Source organism: Patiria miniata, unplaced genomic scaffold, assembly GCF_015706575.1.
Source record: "Patiria miniata isolate m_02_andy unplaced genomic scaffold, ASM1570657v1 HiC_scaffold_25, whole genome shotgun sequence".
Classification (NCBI taxonomy): domain Eukaryota; kingdom Metazoa; phylum Echinodermata; class Asteroidea; order Valvatida; family Asterinidae; genus Patiria; species Patiria miniata.
Genome location: NW_024037064.1, coordinates 7513484 through 7540022, shown reverse-complemented (window position 1 = coordinate 7540022; position 26539 = coordinate 7513484). Strand labels below are relative to the sequence as shown.

Below are 26539 nucleotides of genomic sequence, written 5' to 3'. Positions count from 1 at the left end.
AGACTGACTAGCTTTCATCACAAGTCTTTGAAAAGAAAAAAAAATCCCGCTATATCTTCAAAAGTTCTATTTGGAACACAGAAAGCACTGTGCTTTATATTTATCTAATCTTTAACATATACATATACGCACATGTTTGGAGCTATTTCAACAGTAGTCATCAGCATCATTTCAATGAGGAATACACATAAAGCTGCAGGGACTGTCTTCAAGTACTGATTATACACAGAATTTCTCCAACTTCTTTTAAGTACTTAGATTTTATTCGCAGTATTTATACACAGGAAACAGGATTTCATCACCAAATTCACAATCTGTTTTATTTCTCTCGGTGTGTAATTATCAAAACTTTTTTCACTGTTCTATACCATCCTTAACACAGAACAGGATTAATTTTTTCCCCATCTACTTAGCTTTTTACGTAACCGATTGGTAACATCTGGCATAAAGTGTTTCAATTATGGATGATGTGTCACTAAGTAACGAAGCAATCACTGATGAGGTTGCTATGGTGATACAGATTGGACCAACAACATCGCTGCTTGCATGGAAGCTTGGAACGAAGCACTAAGGAGTCTGCTGATGTTTCTTTGGCCATCCTGGAAGATTTCTCAGTGTTGGCATGGCGGCGACAATTGTGACTTGTACACTACTTGATTGTTTCGTAATCACCACTATCATCATCATCATCATCATAATCACCACCATCAACTTCAGGAATCTCACCAACACCACGACTTTCACCCTCGTTTCCTCGATCATCGTCTTCACCATTATCTTCTTCATCACTATCATTTCCATCATCTTCATCATCATTATCACTTTCACCACTTTCACCATCACCACTCACATGTTCATCCTTTTCACCACCTTCTTGGCTGATCTCCTCAACGTCTTCGTCGCTGTGTTTCTCATTTTCACCACCAGCCTCACTAACATCCACAACTTGGTTCGTTTCCGCAGTTGCTACATCTTGCTCACCAACTTCCGCTCCTGATGATTAAAAAAAAAATCAGAAGTACAAATTTGTGATTAGACTTTTGATGGAAGGTTACATCCGAAGAATGTAAATTCTTAAAGTTGAGTTTGCCATGTAACATTTGAACTAACAAGCTCAGTGTTTGAGTGGTTAAGATATCTGACCTAGTAAGCAAATGGTTGTGGGTTTGACTCCCACCTGAGCAAGATTGTGAGTTTTTCTCATAAGCTCCTGGGGCCAATTTCATGGCGCTGCTAAGCACAACAATTTGCTTAGCACAAAAAAAGTCTGGCTTAGTTGTAAAAGCAGGTTACCAGCCAAAACTCCATGCGATGTATATTGCTCGTGATTAGTATTCAGCTGTTGTTTGCTAGAGCATGAAAATCACATGGAGTTTTGGCTGGTAAACTGCTATAAGCCAAGTTTTTTTTGGCTAAGAAAGTTTTTTTTACTTAGCAGCGCCGTGACATTGGGCCCTGGATAACAGTGATTGAGTACACAGTGCTTATAAAATTACTCTCATGAAAAGCAAAACTTAATACTACTAAAATTACTGACTTGCACTATTTATTCAAATCAGAATTTGTTGAGTGACCTTTGCCCTTTACAAAGGAAATTTTAATATCTGGTTCACTATCTTTTTTGCGCATAGAACATATTTCAGCTTCGAAGTCCCCAGACTAAAGACTGTTGCTGTATCACAAAGTTTGAGGCTAGGTCTTGAATTCATAAGATGAAAATTGCTTCAGGGTGATGTAAACTGTTCTGGAATTGTTAATACATAAAGCGATGTCAACCATTATTGTTTCTCATGTAAAAGACTTGTCCACAATCTTGAGACACGGCAACAGTAAATTTAGCATGGGCTTGTGGGTGCTCTGGCAAGTGAAAAAAAAAACAGTGTTGGGACAGACATTCAAATTTAAAGTCAGAAAAGGCTTACTGACTTTGCACTTGATATGATATTAGCTTAACTCTTGTACTTTAAAGGTAGGTTAGATAATTTGTGCATTTCTTTTCCTTTGAAGCAACAAAGGTGCTTACAATCTCAAGACAGGTGCTTAACAATTGACCTGATGAAATTTTAGCTCTGTGAATGCTGTACATTCTGAGAAAACAATATTCTAGGATCTCGGTTTCAATTCAAAAGTTGCTGAGTCATGTTTTGAATCGTGCCCAAAATCGGTGTCCGGGACATGTTCTCATTCAGCCGATTGCAGCCTTGCGATGTAACGCACTGAAGCAACGAAATATAGAAACTGCACACATGTGCGTCGTCGTCAATGTTTGCGCGCACTAATTCACCGATCCGCCAAATTACAAACTAACTATTAACTGAAATTTCTAAAAATTTGTCACTTGTCGCAACTTTGGAAATGGCCTTCTTTTATTGTTTACCTCAAAATGACAGCATGCCAGAAAGAATAATTTCACAAGGAGATTAGTGCCTGTACTATCACTAAACCAAGTAAGCTTTCAAAAATAATTTTGTCAGTTGCTTTTTGGACAGCTGCAAATGATCTACCCAACCTTTAAACAAAATCTTTACATGAAAATATGTTATCTATAAAAACAATTACAACTTTCCACTGTCCAAATATGGCGACATGAACATGCTGTAAATGAGCCAAATATCATGGCTCTGCCAACGCGAAAGTATATTTTATTATTTTAAAAGTTGACAGGTAATTTTGAATGATGCATGCAGAATGGTGGTTAGCAGAGCCATGTAATGTAGAAAGTGCAGAAAATAGTTCTTCTTTGGACTAAAATCATAGTACAAAAAAGTAAATGTTATAATGCAGTCAACAACTACAGGGTGTTTGACAACCAATGTAGCAGTCAAACAACACTTTTTGTTTTAGAAAACTACATCCGTGTAAAAAAACATAGGATGATAGAATGTTTCTTTACTCTTGAAAGAATTTTTGTTCTGTATTATTTGGACTTTTGTTTAAAAGTTACGGCAAAGCTTGTAAAGAAATGTAAAAATCTGTTTTGGCTTTCTTCGCCTTCTTGGTATGTGTATGTGAATGCCTTCATTAGATACCAAGTGACCTACACTGTAACCTGGCATTCAAGTCACTTCATTACAAAGCTGTATCTCTGGACTAGGATGTCCAAATGAGATGGGATGAAGACCATTGTACCTTCAGATTCTACAGATACTTTTTGCAAAAAGAGAGTGCTAGCATTTTTATAATAATATTATGCTTGTATTTATATTATATTTGTGGGTTGACTGCTACATTTTTTGAGACACCCCGTGTGAACAACTACAATGCAGTCTAAAAAATGATATTAAAACACACAAAGAAATGAAAGTAATTAGCAAATGATAAAATGAGCATGCAACATTCAACGAAAGAAGGAAAGGAAAACAGCTTCACATACATGTATTAAAAGATTGAAACGATGTACCAAGAATTATGCATGCACTAAATGAAATCTCTTAACTTGAATCCAATTCAGATTTGATTAGTTGAAAATGGGCGTTATAAAACTAATTCATTTAACTCTTCATTCGGTCAGAAAACTTGAAACAAAAACAAATTAAATTGTTGCAAAATAAACACTAAGAAAAGAGGAACAAATAAATGCAGCTTTTTTTGTAACTACATATTGGAAATTAACTCATGACAAGTTATGAGACATGATTCTAGATTTTTACTGGATTCTTTTGGTTTCCACAGAGCTGCAAATTTTGTGCAGATAAGTTTTACAAACTGAAGTCAAAAGCTCTTTTGAAGTACCGAGTTGTTTTCTTGAAGTTTATGATAACAATGATAATAATATTGGGCTTATACTGCACTTTATACCAAAGATTTCAAACTCAAAGCGCATCAAAATGAGTGCAATTTGATCTCTATCTTCACAGCTACCCATTTATACTCCTGGATGGAGAGAGGCAATTGTAGTAAAGTGCCTTGCCAAAGAACACAAGCAGTATAATCGCGGTCAAGGTTTGAATACATGTACAACAGCACATGAGTTGAACACTGGTTGTTATAAATGGACGACAGCGCTCCAATGCCAACTTATGTGGTACATGCAGACCACAAAGAATTGGATGAAAGCCCAGGAGTTCTGTAGCACAGTCTACGTAAAGCTGTCAGCTACATGAATCAGCACTACACACAGAGACAATACAAATACAGGCAGATAAGGACATGCGCATGATGCTACATAGTACATGAGCTGTCAGCTACATGAATCAGCACTACACACAGAGATGCTACAAATACAGGCAGATAAGGACATGCGCATGATGCTACATAGTGCATGAACCCTTTCATGTAAAGCCCACTTCACTAGTTAAGATTTATCGTCGCAATACGCGTCTCACAATGTGTTCCTTTACTTCCCATCAACAGGGCACTTTCAGATCACACTTTCAAGTTTTTCAAAGCACCACATGTCTGGCAATGAAAGGGTTAATGCACAGATATTTTTGTTTAGCTCCGACACAGCAAGTACATACATCAGACAAGGTATGGAGGGTGAGTGTATGTGATGTTCTTTGGCTGAGAAAGAATGCCTGCAAGAAAAACAACATTGAATATTCATGATTTGAGTCAGGAGGAGCTCTCCCATTGGTTGGGAGAAGAAGCTGCTAATATTAATGAATACAGTATATGCACGAGGCTGACAGAGTTTTCCTTTGATTGGTATTTAAGGAAATTACATTAACATGACTATTAATGACTACAGAATTCCCATTGGTTAAAAAACAAAGGTCAGTGTTGGTGAATATAGGAACCAGAAAGCTCTTTCATTGGTTGGCACAAGCAGGAGTCATCAGTGAATATATGCACGAGTTTAGAGGAATTCCCTCATTGGTTGGTAGAAGGAAAGCATCAGTATTCATGAATTATGCATAAGTAAGTTATTACATCAATTAGTACAAACATGATTAATTAGTACATGTTGTTATGTAGATGATTTATTATAAATATTTATGAGTTCAAAGGTCACGAATGGTGAAATTAGCATAGTTTGTGATGACACACACATATTTATTGATGAAAAGTTTAGGACAGATTAACAGTTTTTGAAAAGAAGTGAATCTGAGATCTTGTTCAACAACATTCTTTCTGGAAAGTCTCTAGATTTGTATTCCCAAAAATGGAAAGAGGAATAAGCCTTTTCGGAGTTCCAACTGCGCGCATTCGTAACCTGTGACAACGCACATTGTTCATCTCAAATGCCCTTTGACAGTACCCACAATGCACAAACAGCCTTTTTGTAAAGTCAGTGGCGCGATGATGTCAAAGGCCACTTGTGACTAACAATGCGCGTTGTCACAGGTTACGAATGCGCAGTTGGAACTCCGAAAAGGCTTATTAAGTGGCTGTGAGTTCATCACCAAACGCTAAAAATCATATTATATCGTTCTTGGGCGCCAAATAGTTTTGAACAAGACTGGAATCAACACTGTGCAATGCCTATGGGCGATGAAGTCTAAGTCTTCAGGGAACCAGACAACATTTGGCTTTATTAAAGTCTACTGCTTTCATGCATGAGAGCACCAGTCTAATGACGCGAGGTGGGTATGACAAAATTTGATTTACATGGAATGCTACCGGTACAAAGACTGCTAACTTTTGTTTTAAAATCATGCAACTACATGTACAGTGGGACACTAAATCCAAATGAAGCTAGTCTCTTGGTGAACTGTTGATCATAGCATGAATTTTACAACATTTCACTGTTCATAAAAAGCTTACATTCAGGTTCTACCGGTACCAAGCACCATATCGTGGTTTTGCTCATGAATAGGGAAATTTGAAGTTTTTGCTCTAAGAACATGGAATTCTGACAGTTTTGCTCATAAATATTGAGCTTAACTTCATTCTTTTGCTTCTGAAAATGAAAATTTGATATTCATTCTTTTGCTCAATAGCGTAGAAAATTTACAGCAATGTTTTGTTCATAAATATGGAAATTCAAGTTTGTTTGGTTCACAAATGTAATTGGACATCCCTGTCTAGCTCATGAATATGGAGATTTGCCCCACTGTTTTGCTCATATATATTCAAACTTGTATCAGCATCAAAATCAAACTGACCAAGATTGCTCTTAGAAATAGTTTACTTGGGCAATCATGTAGATTTCATGGATTTATGAAACACATAACAATAAATTGTGAGTCTAACTGTAGAATCGGTAAATTTTGTATTCAGATGGAGATCTGTTTGCCTTCGATGTTTTCCTAATTGGTTTCCATTTTTGCGCGTGTCGTTACTCACCACTATTTTTTGCATCATCCCCTTGTAAACTAACGTGTCCTTCTTCCTGCCTTGTTTTTTCAGTTTCTGAGTCTGTAGTTGCTATAAGGCTTGTTGGTTGGCTGTTTACGCCACTAGGTTCGCCTAGTGAGGGCAGTGTAGTAGTGTCTGCTTCGTTAGGCAATTTAGGGGACTGTGCTTTTGAAGTTTGTGACAAGTTTGCGAAGTTTGTCTCCGATTGGGAGCTGTCAATCACGCAGTCCTGGTTAGTCGATGGGATTTGATTCGACGTTGAATCTGTTCCGCCGTTTTCATTTCGCGACTTTTCAGCACTTGGCGTGGATATTGCATTAGGGTCGCTTTCTGATGACGAGAATGCATCCTGCGATTGGGTGATTTCAGGACTGGTGTTTATCAAATCGGCGTCGTGTTCCAGCTGTTCCGTTTTAAAACTCCCACTAGCGACAACTGTTTCCTGATCACTATCGCTGTCCTCGTTAAGGAGATCGTCAAGTCTGGTTGCCATGCCAACCTCAACTGCTTGGTTTTCAAGCGCTTCTAATTCCTTTGGTGGAGTGCCCCAGTTTTCCTCGGCGAGGGCGACGTTCCCGATGGACAGCTCCTGAGCCGATTCAGTCATTTCTTCCATGTCTTCCGAGTCTGTTACTGATCTCAAGTTCTCGCCGGGGCCAGTCCGATCCTTGATTCCGTTCACGGAAGCTCTCTTAATATGAAGTCTTTCCATGATGTGGTCAACTTCGGCACTGTCCACGTCGGTGACTTTCCGAACTTGAGCGCGTTGGAGATTCACCAGTCCCTCGTTCACGATCGCGACCGCTTCCTGCGGTTCCGCTCGTTGGTACTGCGCACCAACATTCATTAACTGGTCCCCTTCCTCGCTTTCCATGACTAAACTACTCGGCCGTTCTTTTGGCGTATACGCTTCCTCAGGCTCGGACGATTCCACAGCTCCCGATTCTTCAGAATCTGTCGTGCTGCCGCCGGAATCTGCCGATGATGATATCCTATTGGCTTTCTTCCTCGCTGCAATCTCGTCCGATGTTTCTGTCCGGAGGGCATTGGGTGAGCGTATGTAGAACGACTCTGGTCCAGATTGGCGCTGCTCTTGTTGACGTTGCTCAAGTTGCCTCTGTTCTTCTAGTTGGTTTTGCGACTGCTCCAGTAACGCTTGCTGGGCACGCGTTAGTTCCTGCGTCTTCTGTTGCAGCTCTGACTCGATCCGAGTAAAGTCACCCTGAGGATGTAAACAATCCAAGATAATAAATGTACGTCTACCTTTAACCTTTCATTCCCAATTATACAGGAGATTAACGGCAAATTTCTCTGCGCTTCAACTTTTAGAATTGTAGTCACCTCCTCAACTCTCCAAAATAGGCCACTTTGCAGCAACAAATCAGATGTCCCTTTTTTCACTCACAGCTGACTGTTGTCAACTTTATGGAGACTGTTGTCACCTTACCCAAATTACGTCCAGTGTGGACAGCCTGCCAACTTCTTAAATTGTGAAGTTTGATTGTAAGATTCAAGGCCCCCCCCCCCCCCAGGGTTAAGTTTACAGCGATATCCAAGTTGCTGAGGAATTACTTTGTTAGTTTTATGTATGATTTTCCGCTGGTTTATTTAATCCAAGTGTGGGCGCGTGGTAGAAAAAGCACCATTTAATTTTAACAATCACTTGCGGTAATGATTTACAAATTAAATCCAATGCAAATGTGTGTTAAGGGCGTCACCCCTCACGTTAAATCTTTTCAACAACATCTCAAAATCCTGAATATTTCCTGGTATATTTCTATGGATCCATGGATATAGACCTTCACCAGGCTGCCACCATTTCAGTCATGTTCCATGTATTCAATAACAGTACTAAATGATGTTTTTTGTGCAAAATGGAACCAGACTAGTTTGCCTTCCAGCCTCGCTTTGGATACATTGATTTGAATGGGAAAAATCAAGATGGCCGCAACATGACAAAATGGTCTATTGAAGCCAATTTTCAGAGTAAATATGACCATGTTATTGTGTGTGTCTTACCTGCAGGCTTTTACTGAGTGTCTGGATCTGTGTGGTGGCTTTGTCTATCAGCTCCTCTCGCTTGCTGTCTCGCTTCTCGTAATTGGCTTCTGCACATGATAACAAGCAAGACGAGGCAAGCATCTTAAGGCTGTCACAGAGTGTACAAAACTAGTCCATCAATTCAGATTGGCTATTCACTGGAATCTTTACAATGGGCCGGATTTATAGAAATACTGTGGTGCTTATATAGCGCTTTATACCAAAGGTCTCAAAGTGCTTCACAATTATTACCCCTGTTCAGCAGGCCATGAGACCAGGGCCCAATTTCACGGCGCTGCTAAGCACACGATTTTATGCTAACAGAGTCTTCATCTATTTCACGGAGACCGTAAGCATAAGCACAGCAAAAGGCACGCTAACCTTGGGGGAAAAATTTGCTTAACGTAGTGACGTAACAATAGAAATCTGCATGCACGCGCGACCGTTAGCACGTCCACGCCGTGAAATAGTGCTTAACGTTAGCAAATTTTTCTGCTATGCTATACACAACTTTTCTGCTAACTGTTAAGCAGCGCCGTGATATTGGCCACAGTTTTTGCAGCAGCTCGAGATCAGCGCATTCTAGTCTTTACCTTCACAGGTACCCATTTATACTCCTGGGTGGAGAGAGGCAATTGTAGTAAAGTGCCTTGCTCAAGAACACAAGCACCATGTTCCCCGTCAGGGTTCAAACCAAAGACGAACACTCTAACAGCACTTCGTTTTATGGGGTAATCCTATACGATAGTACTGCCAGGCCCATTTCACCCACAGCCTAATTTTGCACGTTATTGGGCAAACAAGAAAAAAGTCTTACTTTGTAGAACAGACAGATGTGTGCTTAGCGCACTGATCATATAGGCCTTGTCTGTTGCACGAGCATCACTTGACATGTCCTGAGGAAAAATCCAAAACATGAAGATAATTATTTTAATGAAAATCATGCACTTAACTTTCCAATCATTGCACTTTCCTAAAAAAATATAACTGTATATTTTAATTATTTTAACGAAAACATCTGAAGCAGTGTCCTCAGATTTTGTGCATACCGCGACCATTTGTATCATGTAATTGGTTAATTGGCGTACCTCTTGTAGCAATTTGGCCATAGTTGACGAGGCTTCTAATGGTGACTCCTGTCTTGGTTCATCTAAAATTAAGAAAAAACAATAGTACAAAAATTTATTTCGGAAATTATATCGAACTGTCAGCGCTTTCACCCACATAATGTTTATTCATAAGAATGTCAAAACTCTGTAATATATAATAATCCGGACGATTCTTACGGACAAAGTGAATGAGGCTACCAGCAGCTTGTCTGGTACATGCCCGGATATGAATTGAGATGGCCCTAATCATTTTCTTTGCAAACTTATACAAACTTTGAATACTCAAAAGGTCCGGTTGTAGGTAAAGATCTGAAAGATGTGATGGAAGTCTGGCTGACTGAACGTACCTGTGACCATAGATCCTTGTATAACCACCTCCGGTTGACTGACTTGCGGTGGGTGGTTGATCTCTATGCTGGACGGCCCGGCTTCCATATGCTTAGCCGCACCTTCTCCCGAATCACTGGGGGAAAAAAAACCAAGAAAAAGGTGGTCCCATTACACAAAATTCTATTCAATCCATTCAGAGTGGCTACTCACTGGAAATCTGCATGTACCTGGTTGCAAAAGCTATTATAGTTCACTTTTTCTGTTGGAAAGTCTTGGTACCAAATACAGACTAGTCTAGTCACAGACTCCCCTGTTTGAATTTACCCACTTGTTATCTGCGTGATCGCAGCTAACAAGTTCCAATTGAATGGAACTTGAGGTCAACAATTTGAATTGTTTAATCGTCATCAATCCGCAATATTTTCAATGTGTTGACATGCTTTCTTTACTTTCAAAATACCCGTTCATTGCCCTTGATTGAATGGGCCCAGTCTGGACACGACATAAATGCACAATAATAGGACGCTACACATGTTGTAGATCCAATACATGGTGCCTGGATGTGCTGTATTCTCGTAACATCTCGCAGGTTTTTGAGGTCAGCTTACACACTCCATTGTGCGTTCTGAAATGTGTCTATACGGAGGGCGCTATTTCAGGAACGCAGACCAGATAGCACTCTTTGAAGATCTCTGTGCATATGCGCAAAGGGTACAGCAGCAATGCGCACAATGTGTTTGAGAATCCCCCCTCACTCTAATAATAATAATAATAATAGTGGATATTTATAAAGCGCACGTTTCCACCAGGACTGGTGCTCAAGGCGCTACATCATTATTACCCCTGCTCATTGGGCACATGAAACATTCCAAACACCATCTCAGCTCCCTGGGGAGTATACAGCTAGATGCAGCCTGTTAGGTACAAGGAAGCTAATTCAATCACAATAACCATCTCTGCCCTCACAGGTACCCATTTACTCCTGGGTGGAGAGAAGCAATGAGTGACAAAGTGCCTTGCCCAAGGGCACACGCACCATGACCCCAGCTAGACTCAACCCACAACCTGCAGCTCTACCCGCAGACCACGAATCAGTGCCCTTAACCACGAGGCCACAGTACTCTCTTGCAAATCAATAAGTGGTACTTCTGCACAAGTCCGAAGTAATTTTCTTTAATATTTATTCAAATAATCTAAGAAATCAGGTTTTTTTATCATCAGCTAAAATAGGTGGTAGATTATAAAAAAAAATACGATAGGCAGCAAAACATTCAAGAAGGCAGAAAACTTTGGCAAAGTGGCATAGCATCTGAAGAGAGCCCAACTGTTTGAACTCTCTTGTGGAGCACACTGAACTTACGGTTTGCCAGCGATATCTTCCGAATCCTCTTCGATGATCTTGAAGTAGCTGTTGGAGACCGTGCTGCTGGCCGCACCAGGCTCGCCCGTTTTGCCGTTCTTTCTGATCATTTCCTGAGTTCTTAAGATCATGTCCATCCACGCTTGGCGCTCAGAGGTCGAGATGGTGGTGAGCTCGTAGATTTGCGGCCCAGCGTTGGACGTGCTCACGAGAAAGAAGGCTCTCTTATCTGTGAAAGGAAACAATAGATATGACTTGCTTGATGGAATTTGGCATTGAAGGATTTAGCAGATGGGTAATTCCTCAAATTCGGTCATCCCAGCAGACTTGCATTGGTTTCCTTTTGTCCCTTTTCCTTAGAATTTCACTTCTTGGGTACCGTTTGTCTAAGGGTAAGTAGTGGGGTAGCATTGTTCCCTAAGTTTCCCTTTGTATGAGTACCCCACAATTAGCTGTCAGAAGTACGGCCATACATGTCAGACCCTTTAATGAGCTGCTGTTGGAAAAGTGAATGTGATACATCACTAATAATGTGACATCTAATGAGTAGAAAACAATGACAGACCAAACTAAGGTACCACCACCTTAACGACCTTACATCATGTGGTCGGACATACATGTACGTTGGCTTTTACAGTGAACTGGCCAGCCGACTCCGGCAAGCTCAGTTAAGACATATGTACTAGTAAGCAGGAGGTTGCGGGTTGGAGACCCACTTATTCAGTTTGTGATATTTTTTCTCACAGTCCGTAGAACAACACTGAGTTTACAGTGCAAAATCTCAATTCGACCTCTGCCCAGTTCCGTCTCATTTTGCCAGAACGCCTCGTATGTTATCATAATGAAAGCATATTCTTCTACTGATGCTCACGCAATGCTTTTATGGACTTACTCGTTGCCACTTCACGACACAGCACACTATTGATCTTAATGATGGGACTGTGCGTGTTCTTCTTCTCCTCCAGCTGCGTGGGTACCGTAGTGCTGTGACATTTCATGACGTAGCGATCGTCCTGCTTCTGAAGCACTACTAGGATGTCCGAAAACAGAAGCGCGTAAATATCTGAAGAAAATGAAAAAAAAATAGAGTTGTCATTTTTAACAAGATGAAACTGGAAAATATAAGTGTGTAAAATATCTGAAAAGAAGTTAAAATAGAATGGACGTTTTAACACTAGCCAGGTCTAGTAAAGTGGTCCCAGAGTGCACACAATTCTTCTCAATAAACCAGTTCAGTATTTCAATGACCCGAGGTTATTCGGGATAACATCGCTGACGTGATGTCACGCGATGTTACGCCATGTTATGCTATGTTACGCGCACGCTCATTCTGCTGGTAATTGACACGCAAGCGCGGTGCGCCCGCGTTCATGCGCTTAGATAACTTCTGATCTAAGTAGCTTGGAAAGATTTGTGTATCAATAACTTTGTTGTTGCTTTTTACCGAGTGTTTTGGTTTTGCTGAGTTTCCACGTCAGGGCGCCATCGTGAAGAAGTTTCCGTGATGTTAAGTCCAGACTCTGAAAGAAACACAGACAAGGAATATTAACATCAATTTTTTAGGAACCTTTATTGGTAGTTATCCGCAGACTAACAATTGTACATCAGGCATTTGACAAAATTGCATCCAATGCTAAAAAATATTGCAAGTAAAACTTGGGCGATCCCCTGGCAAACTTTCTGTCCATGTTACGTACGTAGCACTGTTAGCATAAATATCTTGTCAAATTTGACTGGAAAGTTTTAAAGTCTTAAAAAAAACACAATCCTCAACAATGGGGTGGGAATGTACAAGTGGGAAATCGGACAAACAACTTGATATTATTATTACAGTACTCCTAAACTGACAGTATTTGTCATTGCGTTGACACACCTCCAGAATCGAAGTCAGAAATATGTGTGTGCAGTTTCCCATAATGGTGTTGGAATTTGCCAGCATGGGTATGGTTCCTAGTAAATCATCCTAGGGAGTTGGGTTTAAGAATGTGCAGGAAGTGAGCCTGACCACAGAAAGAGGTGATGTCACATTTTCAGCGTATATGCAGCTCACTTGAGGTTAACTTTTTAGAGGATTTGCTGTGTAAATCACATCCTTTTAAAGGGAATGTACATCATTGGCTTGTGCTTCAATTTTCAGAAATGAACTATTTGAGGGGTTAGTACATGTATAATAGATCAAATTATTGTTACAGTGACATGTTTGAAGTTTTGTTTTCGAAAATGCTGGAAAAACCAAGAAAACCAAAAATGTTCAAGTAGTCTGGTTCCCTGACTCCACTGAAGATGAAATGGATCAATTTACAGATGCTGAAAAATTGTACGCTAAGGGAACCAGTCTAGCTGACCTGCACCCATTCATGAACATAAAACCAATTAGCAAACAAAATTGGACTGAAAAATGGTAAATTTGGAGCAGTAGTGAAAAAAAGTTAGGTTTTTCCTACGGTGGTCGGCCGACCACCGTTGGAAATGTAAACAAAAATACAATTTTCTTGAAAATGACTTCACACCAGGTGCCATAATTTTACAGGATGCTTTAGACTGTCATTTACCAACATCCTGTAAGGTATTTCGTAACAACTTGGTATTTAATTTTTCGATGTTTGCAAATGTTGTATTTTCCCTTTAAGTACTAGCGAGTTTAGTGGTTTAGTTCCTCACCTTGTATTCAGCAGCGATGGGGTGGTTGGAGCGCTCAAACGGACCCTTATCTAAGTGTCGGTTGATATCTACCAATCGTTGATGGTTCTCACATTCCTTGACTGCCTGGTTGACATGTGCCAGTAGCTTCTTGGTGCACTGTGAACATTTACCCAGGACTTCATACTCCTTTGACTTGGCTGTTGGGGAAAAAAAGTAACACTTGCATTACATTGTATTAAATTATACTACATGTACTTTTTATTACATTGTAATAGATTGCATTACATTGTATTAAATTATACTACTTTTTATTACATTGTATCAGATTGCATTACATTGTATTAAATTATACTACTTTGTATTACATTGTATTAGATTGCATTACATTGTATTAAATTACATTACTTTGTATTAGATTGTAATAGATTGTGTTACACTGCAAAAAGTCTGTTGAAACATTCTTATCTACAGAGTGAGTCAAAAAAAGCAGAACCCAAACCCAAAAAAAATATATTTCATATTTAACAAAATATGTTGCACCAACAATAATGACTGGAAAGCCAATTTCATAAGCTACTTTTAGATGAAAAAATTACTGAAAAATGCTCAATCCATTCAAAGAATATCACCATTTACATGCAATGACCCTAAAACTTGTTTCGTCAAAAAAACAGCAATTTATTGTGTATTCTGAATGTTTGGAACAACAAAGAAAATGACACAGAATACTTGTTTCAACAACTGCAGTACACAATATCTTCGTAAACAACCCTGGTTAGGCAAACAGTATGATTTATAAAATCCACTTTTTAAAAAGACGGGCCTTCAAAAGGACTTTGTTAAATATTTTAAACTTTTAAACTGAGGTTTTATCACTGGTGATGTTTCAAAACAATTGTGACAACGATTCTTCAAATCGCATTGGTTGGACGAAACAGGTTTTAGGGTCATTGTGTTTAAATGGTGATATTCTTTGAACGGATTGAGCAATTTCAGTTATTTTTCATCTTAAAGTAGCTAATGAAATTGGCTTTCCAGTCATTATTATTTTTGGTGCTACATATTTTTTAAATATGAAATATAATTTTTTGGGTTTGGGTTCCACTTTTTTTGACTCGCCCTATATAGGTATAATATCTCTATAGGTAAAATAGACACTTATCATCCTTTGCTAAGAGCTTTCTAAGTGCTTTTGTGAAGAAAAAAAAGATTACTTGAGTAATTTGCCAACACTAAAGGGATACTTACCTGGTGTATATTTCAAGAGGTTCTCGATGAGTAACGGGTACTTGGTTAGTCTCTGCATTCCAGTTGATATGATGGCTTGTAAGGGTAGACGCCGACATAACGAATTGGCCTCAGCATCCTGAAATACAACAAAAGACAATTCAACTGCTGGTGTGGAGACTAACTAGTGCGTGTACACTGTGTGAGAAATAAACAGTGTTTCACTTTTAGAAGGTTTCTGTGCAGATTTAATCCCAAATTATTCTCAGCATTTTGTCAGGAGCACTCCAAAATCCTCCATGTGCAGAAAACCAATAGCACACTCTTTGTACCTACCAAGTTTCAAGTTGCATCAAGCCCATGTGAAGTCATAGTGGCCGGCCTCTGCATTCCTCAATCCTACAAAATCCTACATTGTGCATGAACTCAATGGCACACTCTTTGTACCTACCACGTTTCAAGGAGCATCAAGCCCCATATAAAGTTATAGTGGCTGGATTCCGACTTCCACAATCCTACAAAATCCTTCACAATCTACTCGGGATTTTGAAGGATCAAGCTACAGGTGAGTTTAGGGTATGGTAGGCAAAGCAAAATCTTAATTTCTGAGAAAACTTCAACTTTGGAAATACGACACAAAAGCTAGTTGAGAACTGATAGTTGCAAAGCTTTGAGTGGTTATACTGCCCTCAATAGTCAAACTATGGCCCATTGCAGCTAACACTTAGACATGTAGGAATGATAGATAAAAGGCATTTTGTTTAGTGCCTACTGTTAGGAACTGCGCTAAGCGGCTGTCTTTCTTCTGTCTGTGCTTCAGCATCTCCAGAGCAGCTTTTTGGTTCTGGCAGAACGTGGCGCAAATCCGCTTAGCAGTTTCCCCTGCCTCACCGTCAAACTAGAAAACAACAAAAGGAAAAAAAAATTAATTTGTACCATTACAAAAGCTGTTTGAATCTGAAGTCACTGTTAAGTTATTATGGAACTATTGGGGCTGTTCATTAAAACTGGTATATTTTCTGGGACCAACTTCTCCAAACCACCAAGCACAAAACGTCTTTGCTGAACAAAAACAGGATACCAGCTGAAAATAATTTGCATAAAATGCGTGTATTATGCGTAAGTGGTTCTCAGACCATTTTTGCTCCAGCGTAAGTTTCCAAGCTAAGACACTAACAACCCATTGTAGCTCAGAACCTGATCCAAAGCAGTCAACGGATGGGTAGATCATTTGTCATTTTTTTTAAAGTTTGAAACGACAAAAGTGCTCAAAATCTACAGACTGGTTCTTAAAAACTTCTGATAAAGTTTTAGCTCAGTGAATGTTGTATATTCCGAGAAAACAATTTCTAGGATCTTGGTATCAATTCAAAAAGTTGCCAAGTTATGTTTTGAATTGCGCCCATAATCAGCGTCTGGGACAATATCTCATTCAGTAGATTACAGCTACGTGATGTCATGCACTGAACCGACGAATAAAAACAACCACGCGCATGTGCATCACGTCCAAAACTCACAAAAGAAATTTGTTACATGGTGCAACAGTTCACTTGCTTTTGTTGCTCCAAACGTTATGTTTCAATTGAGAGATGGAATCTCCCCTTACTGTTTTCAGGAGGACGTGCCCGACTTGTTGAATGACATGCGACGTCTTGCGTTCCTTCTTCATGTACTCGTTGAGTGGCCCATGGAGTTCCAGCATCTCGTTGAGATTAGGGAAGATGGCGTGAATCAGCTCCTTGGAGAGAACCTGCTCTCGTAGCATCGGCCGATAAAAAACCCTGTCAAGAACCTTCAGATTGCGAACGTGCGACCTCTCCGTGTGGAATAACTCTGTGGACACACACACGTTTTTGTAAGGTTTATTCAGCGAACAAAATTTGAAGTCATTTGTAAGGTGCAACCATGTAAGCCAGCAAGCCACATGGTTCTTAAAGACAATGCACGCACGCATTTTGGTAAACCTATAGGTTGAAAGGAGCACGGAGTGCGTCCGTACTACCAGAGCATGACCCCAGAAAATGGCTGTCACCTAATTAGTCCATCAATTAGCAATTTATTTAAGTCACTGTCGGACTGTTTTCTTAGCCATATCAAATACTGGACTCTCACCGTATTTAGAGGCACAATATTTGTTTACAAGCTTTCGACCAATAGGAATGGGTAAATTACCTAATTTCCATATAATGTGTCCTAAATTGTTGACCAACTTCAATTAAATGAGGCAAAATTTAAGTTCAGCAACTGCATCCATTTTTGAAATCAATCCCAAAACTCTCAACTCACTAGGCTTGTGCAGTATTGGATTTAAGAGTTCTTTGTATACCGCCATGAAAATATAGCAGTATTCGTTATTATAGAGTATTTTTCTGGGCCGACTATTATGTTATCAAAATACAAGAAAAACATGTAGAGTTAGGAACACTGCAAACACGCAGGATAGGTAGAACATCAACGGCTTTACAGGATTACTAGTAACTTACTAGAAGTAAGCACAATTTTCACTTGATCTATAATACCATGACCAACATTAAATAATTATCCATACATGTACGGGGCCTCGTAGCCGAGCGGTTAGAGCGTGGAGCTACGGAGTAGAAGGTTGGCGGTTCGAATCCCATTCGGACCAAAAACTGGAAAACTCTCTGTGACGACCCAACAGTAAAATGGGTACCTGATTCGTTCAGGGAAGGTAAGACGGCGAGAGGAGAGGACTGGGCCCCGCCACTCATATGCCGCGCCAAGACACAGTGGACCTCTAACATCCCACTGCCCCTACGGCCAGTAATGGCTATGGGATCTTTACCCTTTACATGTACATTGTAGGCTTTTGTGTGCAGGCCAAGTTGTTTCTGCCATCTTTTTTTCACAGGGCATCTGCACACATCTGGCCACATTTAAGAGGGCAAATCGCAGTAATAAAACTCCATACCAAGGTTGTTGGTATTTCGGTATTTAAAAAATTCAGTCAGTGTTGTTCGGTATCAAAAAGATTTGATAGGGCATTATTGAAATATAGTCCAGGCCTACAACTCACCATTGATAACTTCCTGCCTCTTGACTTCCTTCGGCTTGAGGCGCTTAACGATGTCTTTATCCACAAAGTCCTGCCAGTTGGATGGCTCAGCCTCAGCCTCCATGTCCGAATCCTCAGCCTGGTCTTCCTCATTGGGACGACAGGATAAGGAATCATTGGATGCAGACTGAGAATCCTGACTTCTGAATATTGCATTCACACGAATATACGCATAAATGGATATATGAATAAATGAATATATGAATATACAACAGTTTACACAAGAGAATGACACTCATACATTGATGTATATTACTTTCGACTACTTCATTCATGTTTATTTAGCTTGTTAAGTTGTGAAGCAGAACACGTATTTTCCACTTATAAATTATTGATTATTTTTTCTCTAAGCTCAAATCGGATAAGAACTGGTCAATACCCCATGCATGCCATGTAACCCGTTTTTTTCTTAGTAAATATTTGGAAAAAAAATGTTGCAATCTTACGCCACTTCCGCGATTGTATACAAAGTCTATGGAGAGCCAAGAAAATTTTCTTAACACTTCATAACAAAATTGGAAATGTTTCTCAGTCCAAGATTCATGTCTTTACTTTTTTTTACAATGAATGACCTTCATTGAGATGATATATGAAGAAAAGTGGCTTCAGATTGCAAACTCTTTTCCATGCTTAGCAGTTTGATATTAACGCTTGTTGATCAGCTTACCTCGTTGATAAGCTTGATGATGAACTGTCATGTGCTGTATTGGTGAGAGCAGTCACCACGCTGTGTCCATCCATGTCAACGTCACTGATAACAAAAAGAAAATACATTGTAAAAAACTTGTCTAAAATGAAGCTGTTCAAACTAAATGTATGAATGAGAGTGAATGTGAATTGCTTCTAGTCTACACAGAAGTGCTGACAGACAGATCCATCAAGCTCCACTCTATGCTGTTTTGACCAATCACAACTGAGATGAATGCGTGACATGAGGGCAAAATGTTTGGCATGCCTGCGCACGCTCATTACGCATATAGCTGGAATATGCAGTGTGGCATTGGAGAAGCGCACATGTTGTTGCCTATGTGCGCAGTGGGCGGAGCCTACGCAGTGTGGCATTGGAGAAGCGCACATGTTGTTGCCTATGTGTGCAGTGGGCGGAGCCTACGCAGTGTGGCATTGGAGAAGCGCACATGTTGTTGCCTATGTGTGCAGTGGGTGGAGCCTACGCAGTGTGGCATTGGAGAAGCGCACATGTTGTTGCCTATGTGCGCAGTGGGCGGAGCCTACGCAGTGTGGCATTGGAGAAGCGCACATGTTGTTGCCTATGTGTGCAGTGGGCGGAGCCTACGCAGTGTGGCATTGGAGAAGCGCACATGTTGTTGCCTATGTGCGCAGTGGGCGGAGCCTACGCAGTGTGGCATTGGAGAATCGCACATGTTGTTGCCTATGTGTGCAGTGGGCGGAGCCTACGCAGTGTGGCATTGGAGAGGCGCACATGTTGTTGCCTACTGGTATGTGTGCAGTGGGCGGAGCCTACGCAGTGTGGCATTGGAGAGGCGCACATGTTGTTGCCTATGTGTGCAGTGGGCGGAGCCTACGCAGTGTGGCATTGGAGAGGCGCACATGTTGTTGCCTATGTGCACAGTGGGCGGAGCCAAGTGGATCGGTCTCTTGTTCTTTGGCAGTCATTCTTAATAACTTGCATTAAAAATAGAGCAAGGGGAACTACAGATACTACTTTGATGCGCCATTTGAAAACTTGGTAAGTGTCGCGCTAAAACCACTATCCGTTTCAGACTGCATTCCAGATGTGCCAAAAAGGAAATTATTCCAACGATTTAAATTCAGTATTTGAAATGATTGCATTGGAACAGTGACGTGTGTATATTGTTTTTAGGAGCGACAATGATGAAAAACTGACTTTTGAGGTCATTGAGAACAATTGGAAATTATTCGTAAATTTTGCCTGTCCAAAACCAAAATCCATTTGGATCAACTTGAGTTCGTTTAGACTAATTCGACGACAGCCATCTTCTGAGGTGGCACTGCAGCAAGTGCGGATCCAGGGGGGGCCAAAGCGGGCCATGGCCCCCCCCCCCCCCAAAACGAAACCATTTTTTTTTTTTTTTATGTGACATCGCAATAAAGGCAGGCAATGAGTACACCACCATCTTTTCCTCAAAAAAACATTGGTTAAAGTGGTCAGAAATTGCCTCAGATCGCACCACAGAGCATCTAGAATCCAAAAAAAATTTTTTTTGACCCACTCTTTTGGGGGACCAAAATTTTTTTTTTGGCCCCCTCCCAAAATTGTGTTCTGGATCCGCCCTTGCACTGCAGTGGCGCCAGGCTCACGTGAGTCGCGCTCAGGTACCGGTAGTACGTAGTACGCACACACCCCTGGACTCCTGAGACTAACAGTGTTACCAAAATGCGTGCCTGCCTCGTCTCTAAGACTGAGTGCAGCGTGCGCGCCAGCGTGGCACCACCTCAAATGTGGCTTCTGATTTTGTTAGCCTGATTACACTTTAACATTTGGTTTGGAACGACTCTGGAACGGGAGTCTGAAATGGGGGAAATGGACTACATTTGAAGCAGAGTGTGAACAGTTGTTGAATCCAAAATAATCCATCTTCACAAAAGTGTGAAATCTGACTATCTGACTATATGCATGGTACAGGGATGTTTGTTTATCCCCATCTTTTCCCATGGAATGGTTTAATGTCAAAACGAACAAGTGAAGAACAACAAATGACATAATGATTCAATAGTGCACACTTGAATGGCCGTGTGGGTATTTTTTTCCTTAAAATAAAAATCTTATGAGTATGTGTAATCGTGATGACATAATGTAATTTTATGATGATGAAAGTGAAAAATGTTAAGTGTCCTCTATGATTGATCAAATGACCGAAAATGCACTGGTAAAATGGGGGAAAATAAAAGCTACACAAAGTAACCAAAATAATGCATAAAATAACACAATATTTTGTTTGAATGAAGATGTATGAAAGTTGTCATTTCTATAATGATTTTTGTCTTCGAATTTTCACTCGTGCCTACCACCCTATTCAAAAACGCTGGTGATGCTCATTTCATTCATTGAATATTCTGCAGGAAATGCAAAGCATTGTGGGAAGTTTTCTACCATCATATATATAATAGACATGAATACATTTCTAATGGAAGAGTTGACCCTGGATCACAAAATAAAACCTGTCCAATGAGGACTCAAAGAAATCAACATACACAGCAGCACCTTTCAATAGGGCAGTAGGTACACGCAATTGCCCCACTACGAACTACGGGGAACCAGTTTTGGTTAGTGATACCAGTTTGCGACCTCTGACCTCTATGGGTTAGTGAAATGAGATGGTATCAACTTACTCAGTCGATTGCGATGAGGTACGATCGTTGGAGCTACACGGGCATTAACGTGAAGAAAACAAAATTCAAACAACGGAAAGGAGAACAGAAAAACCAAAAGGAAAAATAAAAAAAACAATCAAAATGCAAATCTCGCAAGCGATTTATTAAAGAATACCAATTTTCTTTTGTGATTGTCATTACATTCATAATTGTATTTGTTTCATGCGGAACTATTTAAAACTGGTAAAAAATCAAATTTAGTGGGTTTTTGGGTCCATACACACCTTAACATGTTGATGACAGAGATTTTGAGTGATTATGTCCAATGAAGTTTGGTTCAAATGTGACTGGAATAGTTTATATCACATCACAAAACTGGAGTAAATTGAAATGGACTTAAAGCATGCAAACATGATCAGGCTTTTCAAGTGAAAATACTTTGCTGAGGTTTCATGGATTAATTCATGAATATTCATCATGCATTAAATCTGGGATAATATATAATTCATGCAAGTAACCTAAAACCCTCGGCACTTACATGTATGTGACTCTTATCCTAAATCTTACAAAATCCACCACTTTCTATGAATCTACAGCCCATTCTTTGTACCTACCAAGTTTCAAGGGGCATCAAGCCCCATGTACATGTATTTGGCTGGGCACTACCGTACCTTCCTCAATCCTACAAAATCCTCCACTGTGCAGGACCCAATGGCACACTCTTTGAACCTACCAAGTTTCAAGGGCATCAAGCCCCATGTAAAGTAATAGTGGCTGGGCTACTTCCTTCCTCAATCCTACAAAATCCTTCCAGGGCTTTCATTTTTTAGATTGTGGTTTTTATTTAACATGTAGGTTGTGGTTTAAGACCTTCTAAGGAATAACAAAGATTCAAAGACCTTGAATTCTCACAGAATCGTTCAAAATTAGTTTGGTTCAATTTTAAAAGCAATAAATGAAGTGTTCTTTCTTTATAGCCATTCGTCTTTTAAAAATTGGATATTACCCTTGGCAGAAGTGTTCGGGGGGGGGGGGGGGGGTGCATTGAGGTGATTTGGCATGTTTTTGTTTTCAAAAACTGTTATATCTTAGAAAAAGCAAACAAAATATAGAGATGTATCTTTGGGTGTGATCAAAGTTTTTTAACATCACTGTGAATGCACAAATGTTAACTACATGATCATCCATGGTATGACTATCACATAAGAAAACTGGTATTCAGGTGCCGACTACCAGGCAGCAGCAAGTGCACTATCATTGTCTTGGTTACGACCCCAAAGGTCAGATGTCAGGACAGGACTCGAGGTCACATGTCAATGTTGAACCCCCCCCCCCAAAAAAAAATGTAAAAAAAATATTGAAATAATAAAGACTTCTTCACAAAAACAAGAAGATCAGCAGTAAAAAAGACAGGAATTTCAATGTTTGAAATTGATGTTTTGGTGCAGGAATGGCACCAAAACATCAATGATGTTTTTGAAATTGTCCACAAAGATGAAGCAACATAAGCAGTACATTTAGCCAGTTTTCTGTTAAATGTATGAGTGCGTACCATGTGCTAACCCGCAAATTCAATGGTTTTTTTTTAAATCACATCCCAAAAATGCCCCAAGTCAAATGGTATGCATGACTGAACCTTTCCAATGGTCCTAACCAAGCCAATGATAAAATAAAATATCAAAACAGAGGGAAAAAGAACAGAAAGTAACTGTGCATTCCAAATGTTCTGAACTAAAAGTGAAGTAAAATCTGAAGCTGGTTGAAATAATAGCTAGATTGTAAACTGGAGTTGTGCATGCTAAAATGGCTACTGTTGTGCCAACATGATAAACAGAAAATAACGGAAACTTACGATGAAACAAGCACACTTGTGTCACAAACAAAAGGGAAACGAAAAAAAACAACGTCATGCATTAATTAATGGTGCCATAACAAAAGAAATCCATTTGCAGACAAATAAAACTCCATGTGATAAACCCTGGGCCCAATGTCATAGCACTGCTTCGCAGTTAGCGGAAAAGTTGTGTTTACTATAAGCAGAAAATCTTATTGCTGCTTAAGCACTATTGCATGGCGTGGACATGCTAACGGTTGCACACGCACGGAGATTTCTATAGTTACGTCACTGATTTAACCCTACCCCTGCCAGACGCAACGCAGTGCATCAGGTGGAAAAGAACTGGTGCACTTTGACGCATTCAGCTACCAACACCAGTGCATGAATGGCCAGGTCTGAAACAATGAGAGCTAGTCCCATTGAACAATGCCAGAGTTGTATCCTGCTGCGTGCGGTGATCACACACTCTGAGGCAGCGTGGCCGTGGGACTTTTCCCCCGATGGATCTTGCAGCACTTAGCAGGCTTGTCACTTAGTCAATTGTTGCACGTTGCTACGGTTTGGCCGGATTCTATTAAACATACCCTGGAGGTTAGGTTCAAGCAACTTTTTCCTCCGGGATTAAGCGTGCTTTTGCTTAGTTTACTGCTTACAGTTAATGGGGGAACGGTTAGCACAAAATGAGTTGTGAAGCAGCGCTATGAAGTTGGGCCCAGAACATGTGCCAAATTTATGAAATGCTTACAAAAAAATAAGTGTGTACTAAAACACAACCTGAACAGTGGAAAATATTGGAGTCAGTTCTGACATTGTGTCATTGCTTAAGAAAATTGACCAGCAACCATCCCAAGGAATCTAAAACAAACCCAGGACTACACTTCACATTCAACTAATCAGGGCACAACATGATACACCAAATCAAACAAATGCTTCTTTGTCCCAATGCTGACCACAACTAGTTTTCAAATTGCTTGATGTTTCCTACCTTCTTGATCGACGATCGCCGGGCGGTCTTCGTTCTCTCTTCTCCTCGCCCTAGAATAGAATAAAAAGTCACAGTATTTAAGGTACAGTCCATCATTTGGAATTTGTGCATTATGTTCGTTTGAAGCAACACAAGTGTTCAGAATCTAAAGAAGGGTGCTGATGAAGTTTCAGCTCAGTGAATGCTGTATATTCCGAGAAAACAATATTCTAGGATTTCAAATTCAATTCAAAAGTTCAAGAGTCATGTTTTGAATTGGGCTTGAATTCAGCATCAGGGACACGTTTTCATTCAGCCGATTGCAGCTACACCATGTCACGCACTGAGCCAATGAATAATAGCAACCACGCGCACCGACGCCTAAATAAACTTTTAACAGATATTTCCAAAAAATGCGTCACTTGACGCACACTTTGCAAATGGTCTTCTTTTACTGTTCTATTCAAAATCACAGCTTGCCAGAAAGAGTAATTTCACGGGAAAGTTAGTGTAACAGTCAGCCAGTAAGATAGACGCAGACGACTATAGAATGACCCACTTGGTCCCACAAAAATCTCGCTTTGACAGGAAACAAAAGTTGCACACACCTTTGTTTTGAGGCTTGCCGATCTGTTGAGGAAGGAGCGTTTGGTTGCAGTGGTCTCTCCCTCCGTTACGTCCTGCAGCCTATCATAGCTCTCTGAGATCCCGCTGTCAGTTTGCGAGGAGTGGGAACCGACGAGAGGGTCGTCTGTCTTGACTTCAAACTGTTTGACCAGACTGTCAACGTTGACTTCCTTCTTCAGTTGGGCTGTGGAAATGGTCAGAGGGTGGCTTCTGAATGAATATTCATTAGGGGCAAGCTTTGATAAATGTCAGATGTTGGCCTCTTAACCCTACCCAAATGCAACAAAGGTAACTATTTGTTGCATACCTCTGCATTTAGCAGGCAACTCATTTTGAAGAATACCCGGTGTGGTTGGGGTTTATGACTGAAATAGGTCTTATTCGTAGTACCGGTAGGTTAACATCACAAAGTCTTAGCCAGAAAACGGTTCATTAACGCAAAGTCCCTACTGTCTTTTACAAAGTACTGGACCAAGTCCGCCAAAATCCATCAATCACACTGCTTCCAATGCATGCTTTGCTTTAGGCCTCCAGGCCCAAGTCCATCATACTCCATCAATATTTAGTCAAACCAGGCCTGCAGGACCAAGTCCCCCAAATCCACCAAAATAGGGGGATGGATTTTGACGGAGTTGGGGAGGTCAGGGTATGTTCTAACAGACTAATGAGGAAACGTTTGTGAATTTGAACACTGGATGTTGCCCGTTTTGCTGTCCATGTACGGAGGCCTATACTGTCCCTGTTGATAATTTGCAACTGGTGCACAGACTTACTGATTTCTTCATCTTCGCCTAGCCCTGGCCTGATGGGTGGAATCGGTAGAGGGCTGATGGCTGCACTGGGAGATGTGGCTGTCTTCTCACTATCATCCTTCCTATCACCTGCGAAGAAGACTGGAGGTAATAAATAACAGGATGTCAGCACAGCACACCATGCAGACACGCCCATGCAGACACGCCCATGCGGACACGCCCATGCGGACACGCCCATGCGAATATGCCCATGTGTACACACCCATGCGGACACGCCCATGCTGACAAGCCCATGCCAACACGCCCATGCAGCCTTGTCCATGCGGACACGCCCATGCCGACACGCCCATGCGGACACGCCCATGCGGACACGCCCATGCGGACACGCCCATGGGTACACGCCTATGGGTAAACCCCTATGCGTACACGCCCATGTGTACATACCCATGTTGACACGCCCATGTGGACACGAGCTATACGTACACGCCCATGCTGACACACCTATACTGACACGCCTATGCAGATATGCCCAATAAAAACACCCATTGTGACACACCCATATGACAAGCCCAGTTATGCCCATGAGTGCATGCCCAATCAACTGTGCTGATTTGGACACACTTTATAAAGCCACATTAATTAATGCTGTTTATACCAGTCATGGCCATAGCCATGCCCATGTGACCACGCCCATGTTACCACATCCATGACTGCACCCATGTGACCGCACCCACATGACCACACCCATGCAACCTCGCCCATGTAACTATACCATTCAACCACATCTAAATAGCAACACCCATGCGACCACACCCATGTAAATAAGCCCAGGCTGCTGAGCCCATGTGGTCTTATTTACGTAGCGCTTTCAAACCAATGGAACCACACCTTTCTGACAACAATTGGCCACACCCAAGCACCTCAAACAGCGCCCTCTACAGTGATGGCATAGAACCACTATCATGCAGAAACAGCATGGCAAGTGCTCAATTCATCAATATGAAAGTAACAAGTGCTTA

General features: G+C 40.7%; 1 protein-coding gene across 12 annotated transcripts in view; it reads right to left on the bottom strand.

Annotated features, from left to right (window-relative positions):
- Window positions 1-241: 241 nt before the first annotated feature.
- LOC119733277 (rho guanine nucleotide exchange factor 11-like) overlaps window positions 242-26539 on the bottom strand; it is a 98460-nt gene continuing 72162 nt past the window's right edge. For 8 of the 12 annotated variants that reach the window (XM_038206869.1, XM_038206865.1, XM_038206871.1 and 5 more), the window contains 20 exons: window positions 25542-25661; window positions 24750-24952; window positions 24163-24212; window positions 23193-23207; window positions 21359-21391; window positions 18693-18776; window positions 17987-18168; window positions 16556-16782; window positions 15722-15847; window positions 14971-15088; window positions 13741-13919; window positions 12524-12599; window positions 11972-12142; window positions 11080-11308; window positions 9737-9852; window positions 9369-9430; window positions 9098-9176; window positions 8260-8348; window positions 6229-7462; window positions 242-993 (listed from right to left, as the gene is read on the bottom strand). In XM_038206869.1, coding sequence (XP_038062797.1) covers window positions 650-993; window positions 6229-7462; window positions 8260-8348; window positions 9098-9176; window positions 9369-9430; window positions 9737-9852; window positions 11080-11308; window positions 11972-12142; window positions 12524-12599; window positions 13741-13919; window positions 14971-15088; window positions 15722-15847; window positions 16556-16782; window positions 17987-18168; window positions 18693-18776; window positions 21359-21391; window positions 23193-23207; window positions 24163-24212; window positions 24750-24952; window positions 25542-25661 — 3737 coding nt within the window. In that variant the 3' untranslated portion in view covers window positions 242-649. Of the gene's footprint in view, window positions 994-4460; window positions 4518-6228; window positions 7463-8259; window positions 8349-9097; window positions 9177-9368; window positions 9431-9736; window positions 9853-11079; window positions 11309-11971; window positions 12143-12523; window positions 12600-13740; window positions 13920-14970; window positions 15089-15721; window positions 15848-16555; window positions 16783-17986; window positions 18169-18692; window positions 18777-21358; window positions 21392-23192; window positions 23208-24162; window positions 24213-24749; window positions 24953-25541; window positions 25662-26539 lie in introns of all 12 variants that reach the window. The other 4 variants (XM_038206876.1, XM_038206867.1, XM_038206868.1 and 1 more) reach the window with 4 other exon arrangements.